The 24,287-nt window shown below is 45.9% G+C and overlaps 1 protein-coding gene across 1 annotated transcript; it reads right to left on the reverse strand.

Annotated features, from left to right (window-relative positions):
* Positions 1–2,861: 2,861 nt before the first annotated feature.
* P3H3 (prolyl 3-hydroxylase 3) lies at positions 2,862–23,617 on the reverse strand. The gene is made up of 14 exons (XM_033924309.1): positions 23,170–23,617; positions 18,321–18,473; positions 17,625–17,811; positions 16,500–16,631; positions 11,135–11,268; positions 10,952–11,041; positions 10,790–10,842; positions 10,628–10,695; positions 10,241–10,449; positions 9,998–10,148; positions 9,749–9,866; positions 9,570–9,645; positions 5,626–5,766; positions 2,862–3,538 (listed from the first exon to the last, which is right to left on the reverse strand). Exons 1-14 carry the CDS (start codon positions 23,593–23,595, stop codon positions 3,356–3,358), a joined length of 2,121 nt encoding a protein of 706 aa, XP_033780200.1. The 5' UTR covers positions 23,596–23,617; the 3' UTR covers positions 2,862–3,355.
* Between the last annotated feature and the right edge of the window lie 670 nt (positions 23,618–24,287).

The raw sequence follows: 24,287 nt of genomic DNA on the forward strand, positions 1-24,287 counted from the left end.
CAAAAAGTTATCGCAAATTTTCAATATTTGCAGGCCGGCTCTGCCCCTAATCCCCGCAAATATTGAGGGAGGAGTGTAGATTAATTATTTATTTATTTATTTTTTTTTTTTTGCACAATTGCTCATTCCAAGTTTCTGCATCTTCTCTATTCTCTAAAGTCTACTTCCTTGCCTGTGGTTTAAAAAGGGTTTGGATAATTTCTTAAAAGAGAAGTCCATAGGCCATTCTTGAGATGGACTTGGGGAAATCCTCTGCTTATTCCTAGGATAAGCAGCATTAAATCTGTTGAAGTACTTGGGATCAACCAAACGGCCATATACAGACACAGACCGAACAAGTCTGCCCAGTACTGGCCTTATTTCTTCAATATTTGCTATTATTTTCTGATTCTGGATCCTCTGTGTTCATCCCATGATTCTTTGACCTTCATTACCGTTTTCCTCTCCACCACCTCTGTCGGGAGCACATTCCAGGCATCCACCACCCTCTCTGTAAAGAAGAATTTCCTAACATTGCTCTTGAATCTACCACCCCTCAACCTCAAATTATGTCCTCTGGTTTTACCATTTTCCTTTCTCTGGAAAAGATTTTGTTCTACGTTAATACCTTTCAAGTATTTGAATGTCTGAATCATATCTCCCCTGTCCCTCCTTTCCTCTAAGGTATACATATTCAGGGCTTCCAGTCTTTCCTCATACGTCTTTTGACATAAACCTCCTATCATTTTTGTCGCCCTCCAAAGGCCACTTCAAGTTTTCTTACGTCCTTCGCCAGATACAGTCCCCAAAACGGAACACAATACTCCAAGTGGGGCTACACCAATGACCTGTACAGGGGCATCAACACCTTCTTCCTTCTACTGACTACGCCTCTCTTTATACAGCCCAGAATCCTTCTGGCAGCAGCCACTGCCTTGTCACACTGTTTTTTCGCCTTTAGATCTTCGGACATTATCACCCCAAGGTCCCTCTCCCCGTCCGTGCATATCAACTTCTCTCCTCCCAGCATATACGGTTCCTTTCTATTATTAATCCCCAAATGCATTACTCTGCATTTCTTTGCATTGAATTTTAGTTGCCAGGCATTAGACCATTCCTCTAACTTTTGCAGATCCTTTTTCATATTTTCCACTCCCTCTTCGGTGTCTACTCTGTTACAAATCTTGTTATCATCTGCAAAAAGGCACACTTTTCCTTCTAACCCTTCAGCAATGTCACTTACATACATATTGAACAGGATTGGCCCCAGCACCGAACCCTGAGGGACTCCACTAGTCACCTTTCCTTCCTTCGAGCGACTTCCATTAACCACCACCCTCTGGCGTCTGTCCGACAGCCAGTTTCTGACCCAGTTCACCACTTTGGGTCCCAACTTCAGCCCATCAAGTTTGTTCAAGAGCCTCCTATGAGGAACTGTATCAAAGGCTTTGCTGAAATCCAAGTAAATTACATCTAGCATATGTCCTCGATTCAGCTCTCTGGTCACCCAATCAAAAAATTCAATCAGGTTCGTTTGGCACGATTTACCTTTTGTAAAGCCATGTTGCCTCGGATCCTGTAACCCATTAGATTCTAAGAAGTTCATTATCCTTTCTTTCAGCAACACTTCCATTATTTTTCCAACAACCGAAGTGAGGTGCCTGTAGTTTCTCGCTTCATCTCTGCGACCACTTTTGTGAATAGGGACCACATCCGCTCTCTTCCAATCCCCAGGAACCACTCTCGTCTACAGGGATTTGTTGAACAAGTCTTTAATAGGACCCACCAGAACCCCTCTGAGCTCCCTCAGTATCCTGGGATGGATCTCACCTGGTCCCATCGCTTTGTCCACCTTCAGTTTTTCAAGTTGTTCATAAACACTTTCCTCTGTGAACGGCACAGAATCTACTCCATTTTCTTGTGTAACTTTGCTAGACAATCTCGGCCCTTCTCCAGGATTTTCATCTTATGTGAGCCAAATCTAGGACAATCAAGCTATTGTGACATCACTGATGAGGTTGGCTCTTATTGGTGGAATGAGGCATTATGACATCACAATCTCAGCTCTGCCAGGTAATTGGGACATGGGTTGGCCTGATATTTAGCCAGGGCCTGCATAAGCTCAGATGCCCAGCCCATTCACATTTAGTCACCAATATTGGAATATTGGGGGCTAATTTAGCCGATGACAATAAGCATTTACAGAAACGTTGACTGTCGCAGGCTGAATATTTGGCGACCATCATCATGGAATGCCCTACCACTTTCCATATGTTCTGAGTCCTCTTATGTATAATTTAAATAAGCTTTAAAAACTATTATTTTTCACTTAGAATTTCCCAAAGTGGTGAGATATATTGTCTAGCTGACTCCAGGATCTTCGTCCCAGAGCATAAATGGAGTGTCTGAACTGGTTGCTGCACTCGTGCGTAGTTAAAAATCCCTTCCATTCATTTATGGAGTTCCTTTCATTCTTTTAAAGTTATTTTATACATTGTAAACAGCCTTGACATGTCTGCATAACAGGCAGTAAATTAAGCCTGAATGAGAAATAATGGGGTACAGGAAGTTTGAGGTGTTACTGCCTTACTTTAGGGAAGTTTTCTGAATCTCTTTCTCAGAAGTGCAGAACTGAGAGAGACTCTTCAAGCTGCTGTACGGTGGTGGTTCTGACTGAAATAGGTGCTCTCCAGTCCAACAAACATGAAGAGACGGAGATCTCTCCCACCCTTTCCCTGGGCATGCATTAAACCAGCATCATCTTTCCAGGATAGATCACATTATATGCAGAGGGAAGGAGGAGGAGGTGTGAGTGTATCAGTGAGAGGAGAGCTCTCAGGGGTGATTTGGTTATAAAATACACACAGGAGGAGGTCAGAAGCTCTGGGTTTGGTGTAGATTTTATTAACAAATTACAGAGAAGCAAATTCAGCTCTGAAGATCTCTTTTTTCCTCTCAGCCGCCCAACCAAGCCTGCAGTGGGGTCCAATAAACCAGAACAGTTCAAGCGCCCAGTCTCGGGGTTCTAATAGCATCAGAGGAGAGAGATCTCTTGGGTACCTACATGTCAGACCTTATAGCATCAGAGGGGTGTCGGAGGCTCTTAGAATCTCTAGGATGAGGATTCCATGAGACCCTTATAATGTCAGAGGAGAGGAGTCTCTGAGGGTCTTATAGTGTCGGAAAAGAGGGTCTCTGAGGTCCTTATAATGTCTAAAAGGAGGGGTCTCTGAATCTCTTACAGTGTCAGAAGGGAGGGGTCTTCCTTGCGCAGAATCCCAGAAGTCTCTCTTGGACATGGTCTCCCAGTTCTTAGAGCATCAATATCTGTAGAGTTGTGGTCCTTCCTCTGGGGCCGTTAAATGCGTGCAGTCCCTTAGAGCTCTTCTCTCGTTAATCGGACATGCTCCATGGATGACACTCTCTGCTTCTTCCCCAGAGGATTTTTGCTTTCACTTAGTGTTGAAGACCTCCGAGTCATGCTGCCTTCCACTGTCTCACCATCTTGAGGAGATGTAACTTCCATCTGTGTCAAGAGCTGCTCAGCCTCCTTCCTCTCCTGAGAAGGATTGAAAATATAACATGAATGTGTGAGAAGGACTGTCTGGTTCCTACCGGCTATGCCCTGCCTCTGGTGGGCTGAGAAAAGTCACTGATTTATTTCAATGTTAGAGTTTTACATTCCCCAAATCTCCCTGCAATGTGCAACATAAACATTTCAAATACAAAATGGCAGAACCCTAGAAGACCACACAGTACAAAAATCTGACACATGTGTAATTAGTGATGATGTCATAACAGAGTAGGGCTTGTAGATAGATATTTCTTTAAAAAATATTTATACAATGCCATATTCACAGTTCTAGAGAGTTTGCAGTATACCTACATCATAAAAGTGTAGCAATTCGCATGAAAATCTAACATGAATCTAGAAATAAAAATCTGTCCGTCCTCTCAGGCCTCCCTCACATACATCAGAGCTGCTGAAATTAACAAGTCTTTCTCTGTTTTCTGAAAGTAGAGGAAATCTCGAGAACGTTCTGGCAATAGTCTTTCCTGTGGCCATGAAGTAGTGACCAGTGGAGTGTGCAAACAACTGGCCAGGCATCATCACACATCTTGAATCCCATTGACAGAAAGGCAACTGACATGATCTCATGAAATATAGGGTCACAGCCCACAGATAGCTTCCCCAAAATAGTCTTGACCTACACTGGGCACTTGTATCTCATGCTCAGTGTGGAATAAACAGCCACCATTAAGATCCAAATCTGGGGGGGGGGGGGGGAGATCCACTTTCAACTTCGTCTACATATCCAATATGCTTCAGTTCTTTGTGGGTTTAATATAAACCTCTGAAACTCATCAGCTGCTCAGAGAGGACATCAAATCCGTTAGTTTGTCCTCTAGTCCTCACTCAGATGTGTAAAGATCTGACAGTGATTGGCCTTTCCTTCACTCCTATGAATAATGCCCTCCATTAGCTGCAAGCAAATATTAAACAGCAGCCCCAGGGAAAAGCCACACTCCAGCTCCCTAAAGCAGTCTTGGGGTTCCTACTGAACACATTCAGCAGCTATTATCTCAAGGTCAGAAGGTCATATAGCTCCTACTGGACATACTCTCATTAGTATCTCAAGGTCAGAAGGTCATATAGCTCCTACTGGACATATTCTCATTAGTATCTCAAGATCAGAAGGTCATATGGCTCCTACTGGATACACTCTGCCTCTAGGATCTGAAAGTCAGAAGGTCAAATTGCTCCTACTGGACATACTCTCACTAGTATCTCAAGGTTAGAAGGTCATATAGCTCCTACTGGACCTACTCTCACTAGTATCTCAAGGTTAGAAGGTCAAATAGCTCCTACTGGATATACTCTCACTAGTATCTCAAGGTTAGAAGGTCAAATAGCTCCTTCTGGACATACTCTCACTAGTATCTCAAGGTCAGAAGGTCATATGGTTCCTACTGGACACACTAGTATCTTAAGGTTAGAAGGTTATATAACTCCTACTGGACATACTCTCATTAATATCTCAAGATCAGAAGATCATATGGCTCCTACTGGATACACTCTGCCTCTAGGATCTGAAAGTCAGAAGGTCAAATGGCTCCTACTGGACATACTCTCACTAGTATCTCAAGGTTAGAAGGTCATATAGCTCCTACTGGACATACTCTCACTAGTATCTCAAGGTTAGAAGGTCAAATAGCTCCTACTGGACATACTCTCACTAGTATCTCAAGATTAGAAGGTCAAATAGTTCCTACTGGACATATTCTCACTAGGATCTCAAGGTTAGAAGGTCATATGGTTCCTACTGGACACACTAGTATCTTAAGATTAGAAGGTCATATAACTCCCTTCTGGACATACTCTCACTAGTATCTCAAGTTCAAAAGGTCATATGACTCCCACTGAACACTCTGCCACTAGTACCTCAAAGTCTGCCTCTAGGATCTGAAGAAGGTCATATGGCTCCCACTGAACACACTCTCCTTCTGGTATATCAGATAGGCTCTATCAGTCGTGTCCTGCCTCTAATGTCCAGTGACCAGAACTGTTGCTGGGAAGTGCTACGTGTCTTCTGCAGGTGAGTCAGGATTTGCTTTCACAGCTGTGGTTACCCTTAATCATCTTACCTTTTCAGCATGTTCTGAAGAGTGTGTAAACCACAGTGCAATAGCACAGCGTCTACCACTAGTCACAGCATGGATTCCATGAGGGTTCTCTCCACCCGAACTGAAGGCTGCTAGTCGTCCACATGTGGGACGAACCTCTGCCTGGAATAGTATTGAGAGAGAGGCATGTGTATGACATGGTGTATACAGCTAGTATGACAGTACAGTACAGTACACTTCAGCACATATATCTTCGGAAAAAGTACATATAAGCATGAGTGTAAATAGCAGACATGGAGGTAGACAGCCACAGACCCAGCCAGATGTTCCCCTCACTTTCAGCTTTGTAAATGTTAAGATTTTCTGCTCCTGGAGCAGAAATGGGAAGAGATGGAGAGTGGGTGTGCAAGAGATGGCAAGGAGATAGAGAAATGGGAAAGGAGAGGTGCAAGAGAAAGGGAAATGGAGGGGGAGAGATGATGAGACAAAGGGATCAGGAAGGTGCATGGAGAAGGGGAAGAGATGCAGGATATGGACGGTAGAGATAGAGTACAGCAAATGTGGAGGAGGAAAGAAAGCTCCTAAGGAGAGAGATGAAATTTCACTGGCATTTGCATTGATGACTTCTGAATTTGAATGTATTTCAATCCAGGGTGGGAATCGATGTTATGATAAAGTCTTTCACATGGATACTGTGCTACATAGAAACAACACTAGGTGGTGCTGTGGGGAATGACCATGGATGTACAGCAGGGGATCACCCATCTTCTTGTTGCAACTATAAACTTCTTGTTTTAATAAATCATCTCTAGTCAGTTCCAATAAGGACATTTTTTTAAAGTCACTTCTGGATTTCTGACAATCCATCCAGGTGTATTATGGGACTTGCAGCTCTGATGTCAATGGACAGAATCAGGGACTACAAATCCCAGACTGCACTGGGATGCAGATTCTAAACCAGGGCTGTAAGCAGCCAATGCCTGGTGCTGATGGGGCAAGGGAGATTGGCTAGACAATCCTGGAGGTTCGGATCCATAGAAACATAGAAATAGACGGCAGATAAGGGCCACAGCCCATCCAGTCTGCCCAACCCAATGACCCTCCCCTACCTTTCTCTGTGAATAGATCCCACGTGTCTATCCCATTTGGCCTTAAAATCAGGCACGCTGCCGGCCTCAATAACCTGAAGTGGAAGACTATTCCAGCGATCAACCACCCTTTCAGTGAAAAAGAATTTCCTGGTGTCCCCGTGCAGTTTCCCGCCTCTGATTTTCCACGGAAGCCCCCTTGTTGCCGCGGGACCCTTGAAAAAGAAGATATCTTCTTCCACCTCGATGCGGCCCGTGAGATACTTGAATGTCTCGATCATGTCACTGCATTCGAGTGAGTACAGCTGCAACTTATCCGGCCGTTCCTCATACGGGAGATCCTTGAGTCCCGAGAACATCCGGGTGGCCATTCTCTGGACCGATTCCGGTCTCAGCACATCCTCTCTAAAACATCAGAGGTGACCAGCAGAGTGCCGCAGGGCTCAGTCCTGGGTCCACTCCTCTTCAACATATTCATTGGGGATCTGACTCAAGGGCTTCAAGGTAAGGTAACCTTATTCGCTGATGACGCATTGCAATGTAGTAAGTGACTGCAATCTACAGGATACTATGGCACAGGACCTGCGTACATTAGAAAGTTGGTCCTCGACCTGGCAGCTGGGCTTCAAGTAATGTAAAATCATGCATCTCGGAAGTGGAAATCTATGCAAAGCTTATACCTTGAATGGAGAAACTTTAACCAGGACTACAGCAGAACGAGATTTAGGAGTAATCATCAGTGCAGACATGAAAACTGCCACTCAAGTGGAGAAGGCTTCATCTAAGGCACATCAGATGATAGGTTGTATCAAGAGAAGTTTCGTCAGCCGGAAGCATGAAGTCATAATGCCATTGTACAGAACCATGGTGAGACCTCATCTGGAATATTGTGTGCAATTCTGGAGGCTACATTACCGTAAAGATGTGCTCAGAATTGAATCGGTTCAGCGGATGGCCACCAGGATGGTCTCGGGGCTCAGGGGTCTCTCGTACGAAGAAAGACTGAACAAATTGCAGCTCTACACTCTCGAAGAACGTAGGGAGAGGGGAGACAATATTGAGACATTTAAGTATATCACAAGACGTGTCGAGGTGGAAGATGATATTTTCCTTTTCAAAGGACCCTCGGCTACAAGAGGGCATCCGCTCAAACTCAAGGGCGGGAAATTTCATGGCGACACCAGGAAGTATTTCTTCATGGAAAGAGTGGTTGACCATTGGAACAAGCTTCCAGTGCAGGTGATCGAGGCCAGCAGCGTCCCAGACTTTAAGAATAAATGGGATAACTATGTGGGATCCCTACGAGGGACATACATAGTAACATAGTAACATAGTAGATGACGGCAGATAAAGACCCGAATGGTCCATCCAGTCTGCCCAATCTGATTCAATTTAAATTATTATTTTTATTTTTTTTTTCTTCTTAGCTATTTCTGGGCGAGAATCCAAAGCTTTACCCGGTACTGTGCTTGGGTTCCAACTGCCGAAATCTCTGTTAAGACTTACTCCAGCCCATCTACACCCTCCCAGCCATTGAAGCCCTCCCCTGCCCATCCTCCTCCAAACGGCCATGCACAGACACAGACTGTGCAAGTCTGCCCAGTAACTGGCCTAGTTCAATCTTTAATATTATTTTCTGATTCTAAATCTTCTGTGTTCATCCCACGCTTCTTTGAACTCAGTCACAGTTTTACTCTCCACCACCTCTCTCGGGAGCGCATTCCAGGCATCCACCACCCTCTCCGTAAAGTAGAATTTCCTAACATTGCCCCTGAATCTACCACCCCTCAACCTCAAATTATGTCCTCTGGTTTTACCATTTTCCTTTCTCTGGAAAAGATTTTGTTCTACGTTAATACCCTTTAAGTATTTGAACGTCTGAATCATATCTCCCCTGTCTCTCCTTTCCTCTAGGGTATACATATTCAGGGCTTCCAGTCTCTCCTCATACGTCTTCTAGCGCAAGCCTCCTATCATTTTCGTCGCCCTCCTCTGGACCGCCTCAAGTCTTCCTACGTCTTTCGCCAGATACGGTCTCCAAAACTGAACACAATACTCCAAGTGGGGCCTCACCAATGACCTGTACAGGGGCATCAACACCTTCTTCCTTCTACTGACTACGCCTCTCTTTATACAGCCCAGAATCCTGAATGGAGAAACACTAGCTACGACCTCAGAAGAACGGGACTTGGGTGTAATCATCAGTGCAGACATGAAGGCTGCCAAACAAGTAGAGAAGGCCTCGTATCAATAGAAGCTTCGTACAGAACCATGGTGAGACTTCATCTGGAGTACTGTGTGCAATTCTGGAGGCCACATTACCGTAAAGATGTACTTCGAGCTGAGTCAGTCCAGCGAATGGCCACTAGGATGGTCTCCGGACTCAAGGGTCTCTCATACGAGGAAAGACTGGACAAGTTGCAGCTCTACTCTCTAGAGGAGCGCAGGGAGAGGGGTGACATGATTGAGACATTTAACTACGTCACAGGTCTTGTCGAGGTGGAAAACGACATATTCTTTCCTAAGGGACCTTCAATCACAAGGGGGCACCCGCTCAAACTCAGAGGAGGGAGATTTGATGGTGACACCAGGAAGTATTTCTTTACAGAAAGGGTGGTGGATCACTGGAACAAACTACCGGTGCAGGTGATCAAGGCCACTAGCATACTCGACTTTAAGAATAAATGGGACATCCACGTGGGATCTCTACGTGGGTCGAGCAGCACTCTGACTTAATAGGGTGGGACAGTAGAGTGGGCAGACTTGATGGGCTATAGCCCTTTTCTGCCGTCATCTTTCTATGTTTCATTTTTCTATGTTTCTATGTTTCGTACTTTCCCTAGACCCAGAACTACGACGTCACAACCATGCACTTACAGTCACTGTGATGGCATCCAGGTCTGTGAAGAACAGGTCGCCACCCTCAAAGTTATCATTTAGGAATAAAACCGCACTGTAGAAAGAACGAGAGAGTCATTCACTTACTTCCTGCAGGATGGAGGGTCGCCCCACATTTATAATGCCAGAATGACTGCCTCTTCCCCACCTCTGCCTACCTGTAGTCTCGGTGAATGTAGGCAGGGGGCTCCTTCCAGCACTCTCTTCCCTCGGGGTCTAGGATACAGTTGTCGGCATGAACGGGATGACTCAGGTCCACACGACCTTCCTGCTTTCCTACAGGGGAATTGCCACAGATATCAAACAGAGAAATAATGACTGATTCATACAAATGCAGGGCTGGGAAGAGAACGAGGGGAGAGAGAGGAAAAGATGGAGCTGTTTTACAATTGAGGTCCCAGTTGTACCTTCCAGGGCTGTGCGACACACTAGCTGTGTGAAGGAGACGTGCAGAGGGGCGTCTGTGCGGAAGTACGACTCCACAATCCTGCGGGATCTCTCTCCTGCATCCAGAAAGAGGCGCACTCCAGGAGTTGCCAGAGCTCGTTCTCCTGTTAACTGTACCAAACAACAGGAAAATGCTGGCTGGTAAGGGATCTGCTGAGCCAGGAAACAGTGTGGCTGCAGACATAGGGTTCAGCATACTGTACCTGAACCGCTTTCAGCATTGAAAGACTGCTGTAGAGTTCGTGGGGTGTGTGGGGGGACCTCCTCCCCCCTGAACCTGCTGGGGTTCTGGCAAGTCGCAAAATTTCCTGGCACTCTGACCACGTCAGGACTCCATCCAGGACCACCCGCTGACTGCCATTAAGCTGATGGGAATCCAGGGTCACTCTAGGGCCCTCGAAAGGTAAGGGACCTTTAGGGAACACATTGAAATGTTTTTAAGGAGCCAAAACTACCTTGAAAGGTTTCACACACCAGATGCTCAATGCCCAAGATACTTTAAAAAACGCTTACGTTTTGATAGCTGGGATAAGATTGGCTCCTCAAGAGGAGATGGGATATGTCAGAGTTGGGAGACCATCTCAGCTCACCTCTCTGCGCTTCTTCTGCCGTCCTCTCCGCTTCCTGCTCTGCTTCCATCCTCTTCTGCTTCTCTGCCCTGGGAAAGGATTAAAAGGGGCCTCACTCTTTATGGTCAACTCAGACTGCTGTAGTTTCCCATCTCTGACTTTCATGTTATCCCCACAGTTTACCTCAATCTGTTCTTTACAACCTCCGGGATGTTCTCCTCAGGGGTCCAGGCATCCTAAAGGTAGAAAGGAAAGCAAAAAATGTTTGAGTTCAGGAGTCCTGAGAGACCGAGAGTGACCCAGGGACATTCGGTAGGAGTGGACAGAACTGGGGCACGCACTTACAGGATCCTCAAAGCTGATGTCTAAGTTCTCCATTGCATAAAATATCAGTCTCTTTTCTCCAAGGGACTGCTGAATGTAAGCATTCACATTCTGTGAAAGAGACATCAGAGTCAGGAGACTGCGCCACTCAGGTCAAGAAACACTTGCAAGAAGCAGGAAGAGAAAAATAGGGAAAAAGGGTACCTCTCGGGCTCGGGCCCCCTCTTCCTCTCTGAAGCGCTGCCTGTATTGCTGAAGTTTCTCTTGGGCAGAGTCATCCCGGGGGTAGAAAAGAAGGTACGTGAGAAGGGTCTCAACCGCAGCTGCTCCATCACTGACTGCACAAAACAAGCACGTGGGTTCAAATCCCTCACTACTCCTTGTGACTCTGGGCAAGTCAGTTGCCCCAGGTACATTAGAGCCCACCAGGAAATATGATAATAATAATCAGTTTATATACTGTAAGGCCGTGAAGTTCTAGGCGGTTTACAATCATTAAAAAGCCGCTAGAATGATCTAAATCAGGGATCTCAAAGTCCCTCCTCGAGGGCCGCAATCCAGTCGGGTTTTCAGGATTTCCCCAATGAATATGCATTGAAAGCAGTGCATGCAAATAGATCTCATGCTTATTCATTGGGGAAATCCTGAAAACCCGACTGGAATACGGCTCTCGAGGAGGGACTTTGAGACCCCTGATCTAAATGGTCCATTATAAAATTTTTGCTTAGGATATAAGTGGTAAATAAATAAATATTACTGGCAATACCGCCCAAACCGAGCTGATTTCCACCCCCAGGTCCAAGTTGCTTTCATCCACCTCCCGAGAAGCTCCTGATTCTGGGTCCCTGGAGCCCCACCTCAATTGACCTTCTGACAAGAGTCCCAGGTCGAGAGTTGCATGGGGACAGAAATTTTGTACTTCCTCTCCTCTTTTTATGATTTTCAAAATGTAAACCACTCTGGCCTAACAAAACCAAATAAACCATCCACCATACCCATCCCTGCTAAGGTCCATTCTGTCTTCACCGTCACTGCAATTAATCTGTTCCATCCCCACCCTAACCTGAAGTTAATTCCTTCATCACGCCCAAACTTTCCTTCAGATTCTAAAGTGAATAAACATTGACAATGGAAAAACAACGAGTCTGAAATTTAACTGGCCTTGGTGAGCAATTTGCTTATCGCTGACAGAGCTATTCCCAGATCATCCATGTCAAAGTCAAGACCTGCGCAGTATCCGGTTATTTTTAAGCAGGCTAACACATCGCAATATTCAGCACTTCTGAGAAGAGCCACAATCTTTTTTTTGTGATGAGAAAGCTAAGAACCATCCGAAAATACGAGGTGTGTTCAAAAAATACGGTGAATGTTTAAATTATTGCAGTCAAACTTTTACACAATGGTAAAAAGTACGACCATGTGACTCCTTACTTGATCGAGTCGCATTGGCTCCCCGTTACTCATCGCATTACGTATAAAATTTTGTTGCTGGTATTTAAAACTCTATCCACAAATGAACCATCATTTATAAATCGGATGCTTATCCCATATAATTTATCACGCTCTCTTCGATCTTTAGCACAAGGATTACTGGCAGTCCCTTCTTTAAAAGTGGTGGGTACCAGACGTCATGACATGTTCTCAATTGTGGCCCCCCAGACTTGGAACTTTTTGCCACAATACATAAGAGATGAAAAGGAACTCAGTCTCTTTAAAAATAAATTAAAACTTTTCTTTTTAAAGATGCTTTTAGTCTTTAATACAAATACTTTTAATTATTGAAGTTGTCATCCCTCCTTATGTTTTTCCCTTTCTTCTTTTTAAAACATTTATTATGTAACTTTTCCCCTCTTATCATTATGTGTTTTTGTTTTCGTCTGTTCAAGAGTCTGTTTTTTTACCTTTTACTTAATATTATTTGTATGTTTTTTAAAATGCTTATGTATCTTATTGTAAATCATTTAGTAAATTATGGATAGGCGATTCATCAAATTAATAAAATAAACATAAACATTAAAAAATATATATTACAGTAAAAGACACATAGCCATTAATCCCCCCCTGCCCCCACTTCCAACACACTTATCCCATCGTTCTGGAAGTTCTCTTTTGTGTCTTTAGTTGCGCTGAGGTGGCTGCTTCGATGTCCGGAATCTATTCAAAACTTTTGACTTTGGGGAAAAGCCAGAAGTCACAAGGTGCCAGATCTGGTGAATTTGACACAAAGTGATGTGTGACATGGAGCATTGTCACCGTTTATCCACTTCTCAGGTTGTTTCCATCTTCAAATCTTTAGTTTAAATGTTTTGAACGGAACCATAAGAGATGTTCAGATTCTCAGAAATTTCCCTAATGGTCAATCGCCTACTTGATTGAATCATTTTGTTTACTCTTTCAACGTTCTCTTTGGTTTTTCATGAAGGACATCCTGATCTCTCCTTATCTTCAACTGATTCACATCCATTACGAAATTGCTCGAACCACGTGTAAACCATTTTCATGGTCACTGCAGCATCACCATCAACTAATTTTAACATTTTGTCTGTTTCAATCGCTCTTTTTTGCAGTTTGAAACAAAATTTCATGATAATGCATTGTTCGTGATCCATGATTTAAGGCATACCTTCAAACACACCTTCTCTCACACCGAACAAGTTGAAACTCGTCACACACTGTTACTAAGGTTGGACGTGTCGTTTCCTGTATTGAAGGTCCCTGTCTTTCTGTTGGATGGTGCTCGGCAGAAGATTCACCATATTTTTCGCACTTCGAAACAGAGGCTTTCTGAATCTTAGTGCAATCCTTAATCCTATCTCGATTAGACTACTGTAATGTAACACTAGTTCTTTGTTCTAAAACGTTGCTATCGCATCTACAACTAGTTCAAAATGTAGCAGTTAGACTCATATAGGGACTATGGAAATCAGAACACCTACAGCCCTACCATATGAAACTGCATTGGTTGTCCGTAACCGCAAGGATCAAGTTCAAATTAGGCATCACTCCCTTTAAGATCCTGAAAGGGGAGGCCACAGGGGCCTGGTCTCCCCCAAAATTTGTTATGGCTCTATTTTCCCACCTACTTCCTCCCAGCTGCTGTAATTTTAAATCTTTGGGCAGCTGCCTTGCAGCATTAATGAGCAGGCCTGCTCCAGAACTCTTCATTCTGCAGCATCCCGCCTATGTGGGAACAGGAAGTCACTGCAGAATGAACATTTCCAGGTAAAGGCTGACATGGGGAAAAAATCTGTCCCCATCTCCACCCTGTTCCTGCGAGCTTGTCACCGTCACTGTCCTGTCCCCGCAAGCTCAGTCCCTGTCACCGTCCTGTCCCTGCAAGCTTGGTTCCCGTCCCCGCAAACCATCTGATCCCATCCACACAAGCTTCGAATAGTTTTATACTGAACTTATTTTATTAAAGTATAAAAAGAAACAATATTCTGTACAATTGTCATTTTATAAATCAAAGTTCTGGCTGCTGAACTAGAGAAAGAGATGTTCAGCTGGCAGGGCTTTGTTTATAAATGTTTAACACAACCAATATACTTCTTTATCCTAAAGCAAAAAAAGAAAAGAAATAGAAATTTTTTTTCTACCATTCCCCTTCAGCGTCTTCTCCCCACTCTCTCTTCCCCATTTCATCTTCTCCCCATTTCCGTCTTCTCCCCACTCTCTCTTCCACATTTCCATCTTCTCCCCACTCTCTCTTCCTCATTTCCATTCAGCGTCTGTTCCTCTCCACTCCCCCTTCCTCTCTCCATCCCCTTCTGCATCCTTCGCACCGTCTGAGCATCTCCCTCCCTCCCTTTCATGGAGCAGTGAATGGTCTCCCTGTACCCGCGGTGACCATTTTTCACACCACCATTTTGGCAGGTTACCTGCAGCTAGCCGCGGGTAACAGCCACCGTGTCATTCTCTACTTCTGGGGCAGGCTTGCTCATTGACACTGCTTGGTGGCTGCCTAATGATTTAAAATTACAGCGACCAGGGAAGGTAGGTGGGGAAGTCAGGATCTGGAGAGAAAGAGAGGTCATGCCGCTGGATTCTGCTGGGGCTACGGCTGAAGCTTTTGGGCCACTCCCCCCCCCCAAAAAAAAAAAAAAAAAAAGCATTCCGCTGCCTAGGCTAAGAGAAAATGTCCCCAACTCCCAAACAGAGATGGCCATCCTACTCCAGGGCACCTCCAACACATATTCTACCAGAAATCGTTTCCACTTAAAAATTCCCAGCATGCAACAATATAAAGTCTACCAGGCAAATCACCTTATCTGTCCAATATCAATTAGCAAAATGCTGGAACTAACTACCATTTACTTAACACTACAATCTTGTGACCACCATCTCAGGTTCAGAAAACTTTTAAAAGCATTTCTATACCAAGACAGGGAGCCATCCCTGAAGTAACCGAATAACAATTGTAAAAGCCCATTTCTGAACTGTCTATTGCAACTCCTGGGACATAACGATGAGCCAACGATGACCTTCTTGAACTTGGAACTATGTAACTATGATCTAACTCAGGGATCTCAGAGTCCCTCCTTGAGGGCCGCAATCCAGTCGGGCTTTCAGGATTTCTCCAATGAATATGCATTGAAAGCAGTGCATGCACATAGATCTCATGCATATTCATTGGGGAAATCCTGAAAACCCAACTGGATTGCGGCCCTCAAGGAGGGACTTTGAGACCCCTGATTAATAGTTGTACTGATCTACCTGTAGTAGTAACCCTATTGAATATCCGTGTCAGTCTGTCCATTGTAACTTTCTGGGTAACTGATCCAGCCTCTTGTAATGTAATCCGACCTTGAACTGAATAGGTAAAGGCAGAATAGAAAGCCTGATTAATATAACACTTAATCGGTCATGGGTTATTGCATAAAAATACATCCTAGTCATGCGCTAAATCTGGCTCCTTAAGAGCTAAATATCGGCACTTAGGCGGTCAAGTCCTGACTCCGCCCTCGGAACGCCCACAACATAGCTGAACTTTGAGTTGGGTGTTAAGCGGGAAATTCAGTGGAATTCAATGGCTAGCTCTGATCAAGCCATTTAACCAGTTATTTAAAAAATCTAAACAGCTTACATACATAGTTCAATAAAACAAATAAGATCAAACAAATATGAAGAAACAATCCCGAAAATCAATTTCTAAAAAAAATGCATTTACAAATCAGTGCCTATCGGTCCAACATTTCTTAAGTGAAAGCTCAGTAGTTATTTCTTAAGTCTCGCAGGGGCACTGAGTGCTCCACACCTCGGTCTGGGGTTCCAATCCTCGCTCTGTCATTGCCAGAGATTTTGGCTACACTCCCACAGGAAACCCACAGCAGCTTCTTCCATCCCCATGGAAATCTCCAACCATGGGATTTCCGTAAACCATACCTGTGGGATTCCTGCGATCCCCATTCCCATGCAGCTCTCCAGTCCCAGAACTGCCCCCAATTTAGGGTTCCAGTCCCCCTGCCACCAGCATTTCTGCCCCTGGATTTCCCCTCACTCCTGATTCTGGATCCCAGTTCCAGCCCTTCCCTTATCCCCAGGCCGCAGAGCTCATCCCCACCAATCTTACCCTCTGCATAGGCAGAATGCAGCAAGTGGAAGTGAGTTGGGATGAAATCATGGACTGGAAGCTTCTGCCCTGGCTTTCTGGCAATTTCGATCGCACAGGCCTGTCGGCACTTCAGAACTTCCACATACCAATCTGAGAAAGACAGACAAGGGCAGAAATGGGAAACATAGAACACGAACTAATGACCTTCTGTCGGCCTCCCCAACAATTGCCCATCCTGTAGGTCAGGGTTCCTCAACGCGCAAGCCGCTCACGAGGGGTGTACAGGCTCACGGCCGCAACTTCAGGAAGGGAAGGGCCAGACGCAAGGCCACAATGGAGAGAAGGTTCAGGCCAGCCAATCACCGCTTGGCTGGCCCAGACCTTCTCTCCGACGTCAGAATTGACGTTGGGGTAAGGCTTGTGGGCCACGTGCCTGGCCCTTCCCTTCTTGGATTTGCTGCAGCAGCGGGCGGTAAGCGGCGGGGTGGGGAAGGGAGGAAGAATCGCCGGCTCAGCAAGGAGGGAGGGAGACAGGCAGGCAGGCAGCCTGACTTTGGGGGATGGGGTGGGACAAAGGCTGGAAGGCAGTGAGGGGGACATAGGAAGTAGGGAGGGAGGAAGGAAGTTGAGAGAGAGAGAGGGGCCTGGACCAAAGGGGAAAGACAGGAGGCAGATGATGGACTATGGGAGGTGCAGATAGAGCAGGAGAGACCCTGAGGAAGAACATAACAGAGGAGGGAGAGAGAGGGAGACCTGGAACAAAGGGGATGGGACTGGAGTATAGTAGACTCTCAGTTAACCAGCACCCAGGGGGATCGATCGATGCCAGATAAATGTAGTTCCTGAGAGTTACTATTAAAAATAGGCCTAACTAATACTGTGCCATACCATAAACTCTTCCAGACAAACTACCTGAAATATGGTAAGCAAAGGTATGGCGTGCCAAGTTTACACTTAAATTTCCGCTAGAAATTGATTTCATTTCAAGTATTGCAGTATTTCTTTTTTCTGGCTGCTTGAATTCCGGTTAACAGAAAGTCTACTGTATTAAGGACAAAACCTCTAACACCACACTAGGGTGCTGAGAGATGGAGCATTTTCTGGCTATTAAAGACAATCATTGAGTGCTTCAGACACCATTACCTGCTATGATTTCGTAGACTTGCCGTTGTATCTCCTCTGCGTGTGACTTTTCCTCCTGTGTCCCCTCGCACAGTGCTCGGCACTCATCCAAACTCATAAATGCTTCCTTCAAGGAGGTCTCCAGCCTCAGGATTGCCTGTGTGTAGTTTTGGACATTGTAATGACTCACACCCTCCTCAAATGCTTCCTGTAATGTAAGGCCACAGAATGCAGAAGACTCGTTTGTTAAAATGCAACACTTTACCCGTCTATAACACCCCCTGGCTAGTCACATCTATCCGGTGAGAAACACATACCCCTCCCAGCAGGGCCGGATTTTCCTATAGGCTATCTAGACTAACTAGGCTTCAGCCTAGGGCCTCAAGATCCGTGTCACATTTTTTATAAAGGTTAGTACCGATAAAAACATGTTTCATTTAACATATTGATATATATCACAGTAATAATGTATTTTATTATCTCTCATGTAATTTACAAACTTAAAAATGGGAGGTGAAAGGGCCTCATAAGTGGAATAGCCTAGGGCCTCTTTTCATCTAAATCCGGCCCTGCTTCCCAGTTACACCCTGGAGGAAATACACATCCAATTTTGTGAGAGTCACGCAGCCACGCAGCCACTTTCACACCCAGCTTTTCACTAGTGTCACAACTCTTTCTCATCACTCTGGGTATGAGAAGGACGGATTGCGGGCTCACCCAGTGGGGCGGGGTCTCCAGGTCTCGTGCGTTGTCCCAGCGAACCCCTTGTATGTTGCGGTACTTTCCCAGGTCCTCACGGATCTGTGCATGTTGTGGATTAGCCACAAAGAAGGTGTGAGCAGCCGTTAGTGCTGCATCCATCTGCCCCAGCTGTGGAAAAGAAGGGGTGAGTCTGTATGACTGGGAGTAAATGATACTGAGGTCACTAACACATGACTGGGGCTGAATTCATAGGGGAAGATTCTCAAAACTTAAAGGTAAAATCCAACAGGCTGCTACTGAGGTCGCCAGGCGAACCATTCTCAAACGACCCTGCATGCAAATGAGGTTCATGGATGTTCACGTAGGCTCGCTGGTGGTAGCAATCAGCACATGTGCAGAATACAACCACATATGAAAAGGCCGGAGGGTTAGGACATTGATGGGAAGATAGGACTTCGATGAGAAACCTAGGGGGCAAGGGGGCCCCTTCTGGTGATTAAGGCAGGTCATGACCTGTTGGGCCGCCGCGGGGGCGGACTGCTGGGCGGGATGGACCTCTGGTCTGACCCGGCAGAGGCACTGCTTATGTTCTTATGTTATGTTCTTAAGATCGGCAGGAGAGATGCCCACTCTCTCCTGCAACACTCGCACAACCTCCGGACACCCACCCCTGGCAGCGGGAGGATGCCCACTCCCTCTCGCCATGTCACACAACCCCCCTCCTCCCTGGCAGCAGAAGGGATACCCACTCCCTTCCGCCACCATCACACAACCTTCCACTACCTACCCCTGCCAGTGGGAGAGGTGCTCACTCCCTCCTGCCATTGCCCAGCCCCCCCAACTCCCTTCATGCTCCAGATGACCCCCCGCCCCTCCCTACCTTATAGATGAAGTCCAGCTGGAGAGATGCCTACTCCTAGGAAGGACCTTAAGTGTCTGGACCAATCAAAGCCTTAGGCCCCTCCCTGGTGCATCCCAGGAAGGAGCAAGTCAGCCATTTTGTAAGAGGCTGTACTTCATCAATAAGGTAGGGAGGGGCAATGGGGGGTCATCGAGGGAGTTGTTGGAGAGGGGGTTGGGCGCTGGCAGGAGAGAGTGGGCATCTGTCCTGCTGCGGAGTGTCGGGGGATTGTGCGATGTGGTGGGAGGGAGTGGGCATCTCTCCTGCTGTTAGGGATGGGTGTTAGGAGGTTGTGAGATGGCAGTGGGAGTTGGCATCTCTTTTGTTGATGGGGGGGATGTGTCGGGGGGGGGGTTATGCAAGTGAGTGGGCATCTTTCCTGCCAATCTTCGATTTTTTCTTTTTTTTGTGTTATTAGTGTGTGTGTGTGTGTGTGTGGGGGGGGGGCGTCTGAGCTGTCAAACCTTACTTTCCTGTCAGTGTTTGAGCCAATCAGCAGTAAGGCACTGATCAGAAAGTAAGACTATGACAGCTCAGACCTGTTGGCAAATTTTGGCCTCAAATGTGGCACAATGAGGTTAGAGAATCAATCATTGATTAAAGAGAATCGTTTGGAGTGATCATTTTAATATCAATGATCTCGTTGTACTACATTTGCATGGCAGCATCAGAAACTGCTAGAAAACTCGGAAAAGACCTCGGTAAGCTGTTTTGATAATCCGCCGCTAAAATACATGCGGTTTCGCGAGCACGTTAAAGGCAGATTTAAGTTTTGAGAATCTGCCCCTAAGAGTCATTGTTGAAGTTGAGACAAGTGTACAGAGGGGACCAGAGAGGTAGAAATTATAGAAGGGACATCAAGGTGAGGAAAAGGTTGTTTGTGGTGGTGGGGGGGGGGGGGGAGGGGAGGACACTTGGAGGGGCTGCGTAGCTAATTCCAGACTCCGAGAGAGACAGTCAGACAGACAGACAGACAGAACGAGAGACGGCCAGAGGAAGGCACTCCATTTCCTGACTGCCTTTGGCTGTGTAGCTAATGTCAGCAAGATGAGTTTGGGGCTGAATTTGTTCTTTTGCAAAATTTGAGCATCATCTGCTCCTCCCAGCTCCCAGGGGAGAAACTTTGTGTGATTTTGGAGGTTTTTCTTCTCAATTCTGCATTCTTTAGGAGCTGGTGGTGAGGGAGAGGCGGGTTTATTTACTTATTAAACTAATGTCTAGTCCACATGTCACCACAAATTGTATGCAGATTACGCTTGACTATATACAGAATCAAATCCAACATAGGCCCGACCAACACATAAAATCTAACATTACAAGAACCATTCCTTGACTCTTCAATTCGCACTAAAGTGTCCTTAGCCTTTATAATCTTACTGCGAGAGGGACTGTGTTATATCGCTTCGTATTCTTGTACAAATAACAGCTCTCCAAAGTTTGCTCTCTCTCGCCAGCTCCACAGTTGGGGTCCTACAGAGTAGACTATCGATGCCCAATATTATTTGAGGTTGCTGCAGTTAGCAGGAAGACATTATGCCATTGTATAGATCCATGGTGAGGCCCCACCTGGAATACTTTGTGCAATTCTGGAGGCCGCATTACCGTAAGGATGTGCTGAGACTGGAGTCGGTCCAGAGAATGGCCACCCGGATGGTCTCGGGACTCAAGGATCTCCCATACGAGGAACGGCTGGATAAGTTGCAGCTGTACTCACTCGAGGAAAGCAGAGAGAGGGGTGACATGATCGAGACATTCAAGTATCTCACGGGCCGCATCGAGGTGGAAGAAGATATCTTCTTTTTCAAGGGTCCCGCGGCAATAAGGGGGCATCCGTTTAAAATCAGGGGCAGGAAACTGCACGGGGACGACCAGGAAATTCTTTTTCACTGAAAGGGTGGTTGATCGCTGGAATAGTCTTCCACTTCAGGTTATTGAGGCCAGCAGCGTGCCTGATTTTAAGGCCAAATGGGATAGACACGTGGGATCTATTCACAGAGAAAGGTAGGGGAGGGTCATTGGGGTGGGCAGACTGGATGGGCCGTGGCCCTTATCTGCCGTCTATTTCTATGTTTCTATGTATCTTGCTATAGTGAAAGAGTTTGCACTGGTCCTACATGAAGGCAGCTTCTCAGGCGTCTGGACTATTTCACGAAGGCCGCCAATTAGCCAGCTTTTCAGGATATTCCTAATGTCGAGCATTTGGTGGCCTTCAAGGACTGGGAGGGAAGAGAAAGAATCTAGGACTTTCTTCAGAAAAACTTCCAAATGGTAGAATGTGTAATCACTAGTGCAGGACTCAGAGGGGGGGGACAAGGCTACCTCACTATTTCTCATCCTGTTGCCAACAATGGCAAATCCAGGTCCCAACTACCAGGCAGAAACCCACAGAGCAGCAACATTCCAGAGTCAAATTGTGATGTCATAATGCCTCATTCCACCAATGCCTAAGAGCCAACCTCAGCAGTGATGTCACAATGGCTCGATTGACATAAGAACATAAGAGTTGCCATACTGGGTTAGATCCATCAAACCGAATATCCTGTTTCCAACAGTGGCCAACCTAGGTCCCAAGTAGTAAAATTCAAGCCATCTCAATAATGGGCTATGGATTTCTCTTTTAGGAAATTATCCAAGCCTTTTTTTAAACCCTGCTAAGCTAACTGATTTCAGCACATTCTCCGGCAACAAATTCCAGACTGTGTGAAGAAATAGTTTCTCCGGTCTGTTTTAAATCTACTACATAGTAGCTTCATCACATGCCCCCTAGTCCTAATATTTTTGGAACGAGTGAACAAGTGATTCACATCTACCCTTTCCACTTCACTCAGTATTTTATAGACCTCTATCATATCACCCCTGAGCCGTCTCTTCTCCAAGCTGAAGAGCCCTAGCTGCCTTAGCCTTTCCACACAGGGAAGGCATCCCCATCTCTTTTATCATTATATTGTCGCCCTTCTCTGTACCTTTTCTAATTCCACTATATCTTTTTTGAGATATGGCAACCAGAATTGCACCCAGTATTGAAGGTGTGGCCTACCATAGAAAGATACATTTTCATCTTTGTTTTCCATTCCTTTTCTTATAATTCCTAGCGTCCTTATGGGCTTTTATTTTTTACCAGGTAGCAATCTGTGGGTTTTGACCCAATCCCTACCGTGGAGGTTCATTGCTGAGAATGTCAAATAGCGTTCCACTTCTTTGACATAGGAGAGTGTGTCCTAGAGGTTGTGGGTTCAAACCCTGGGCTGCTCCTTGTGACCCTGGGCAACTCACTTATTGTGCATAAGATAGACTGTGAGCCCACCAGGACGGAGGGGGAAAATGCTCAAGTACCTGGTTTGTAACCCACTCTGAGCTCCTTTGGGAGGACGGGCTAAATAACATTTATTTTGATTTACAATAATTCCAGTGTACTGAGAGCTTGTGTTTGGTTTTACCTATGCTAAGTATACAAAATGGTTTGGATTCAGCAACGTGACATATACAAGTGCCAATGTTATGTTGAATTTGAACCTGAAGCTTGCAAGTATTAGTGGTTCAATAAGTTCCTTTTTAATTAAGTGTCATGATACAGGGGACAATCTTATCCTTCTCTGAAGTGCCCTGGCGGATGGTAAAGGTGACCAAAGAAAATCTCTACCAGACTTGGAAGGAAGCACCAGGATCCTGGATGTCACTTGGGGAGGGGGGGGGGGGGATTTGCCTACGAAAACTCCAAACAGATGCCACGTTGGCTGCACTGCAATCCCGGAGAATTAGAAGCAGAAACACATTTCCTCCCGGACTGAGCAAAATCTTTGGATCATATTTGGAAGAAGGAATTCTGCAGCACCCACCATGTCCCCCTACACCTCCCAATGATACCCTTGCACCCCATGTCTCTTCTGATGCTCTGAAGCTGATAACCTGGTACCCCCCAGTCTCCTCCTTCCTCCTCCTCTGTGTCCACCGTTTAGCTCTCACCTTGAAGTAAGCTGCCTGCAGGAAATTATAGGGCTCTCTGCGCTGGAATTCCTTGTGGACCAGGCTGGAAACTTTGTGCCGGGTCGGGGGTCCCAACTGCAGCCTTTCACAGTGCTCCAGACACTCAGACCTCTGCAGCACCACATCCATGAAGCCCAGATCCTTCAGCGAGACATGGAAAGGGGTTTCCCGCTGGCACTGAGCCTGGCAGGATACCTTCACTTTCTTCAGCAGGGAGTAGCTGTGTAGGGCCTGCTGAAGGTAATCCCGGCTCTGGGACCAGCTTCCCTGGAAGAAGGCATGGATCCCTGCACTATAGAGCAGATCAAAGGGCTGCAGCCAGCTCTTCTCTGCTGGAATGCAACAGGGGACATAGCCAAAGAGTAAAAGCAAAGGAAAGAAGCGCCAGTCAGCCGGAGAAGCCATAACCAAAGAAAGAGGAGGAGTGTAAGAGGAGAAGGAAGGGGATGGATCTGTGGAGGAGAGGGGTCTGGCCGGTTGAAACCTAAGAAACCAGAGCATGCACACAGGACAATTTTCTCCTGTCCTGTGCCAAAATACAGCGAGAGAAGCAAGGCACTGCACATTTCTCAAAGAGCAGAGAGAGAAAATCAAAGACTTCCCCCCAAATCCGGGCTTAGAAGAAGAATTTCGATCAGCATCAGAGCCCAGGAAGTTTATCTGGGATTTCTTTTCTGCACTTATGTAAATGTTTCCTTTGACAAGTTTGGGGTAGTTCTAGAAAAGTTTCAGCAGTTACGCCAGTGGATTGGCAGAAAAAGTCTTTGCAGGTATAGCCCCCACTGCTTGCCCTGGATCAGTAGCATGGAATGTTGCCACTCTTTGGGTTTTGGCCAGGTACTAGGGACCTGGATTGGCCACTGTGAGGACCGTTAGTCTGACCAAGGGGGGCTGTTCTTTTTCCCAAAGGGGCTACGTCTAACTTGACACTATGGTTACTGTCCCGTTGGTCTATCTGATTGTAAGCTCTTCTGAGCAGGGACCATCTATTTCATTCATGTACAGTGCCGCGTACGCATTTCAGCGCTAAAGAAAAGATAAACCTGGTAGGATGCAGCTGAAAGCCTGGCGCGTCTCTCAAGTCTTTAACACAAAGG

This window comes from Geotrypetes seraphini, chromosome 16 (genome assembly GCF_902459505.1).
Source record: "Geotrypetes seraphini chromosome 16, aGeoSer1.1, whole genome shotgun sequence".
In the NCBI taxonomy this organism is placed as follows: domain Eukaryota; kingdom Metazoa; phylum Chordata; class Amphibia; order Gymnophiona; family Dermophiidae; genus Geotrypetes; species Geotrypetes seraphini.

What these genes read in the sequence shown, in the direction of transcription:
- P3H3 (XM_033924309.1), bottom strand. Translation starts at nt 23,595, where the DNA reads ATGGCTTCTCCGGCTGACTGGCGCTTCTTTCCTTTGCTTTTACTCTTT. An exon ending in AGGGGGCCCGAGCCCGAGAG is followed by an intron (nt 11,042 to 11,134) that starts GTACCCTTTTTC and finishes TCTCTTTCACAG; the next exon opens with AATGTGAATGCTTACATTCA. An exon ending in CTTCAGAACATGCTGAAAAG is followed by an intron (nt 3,539 to 5,625) that starts GTAAGATGATTA and finishes AATCCTTCTCAG; the next exon opens with GAGAGGAAGGAGGCTGAGCA.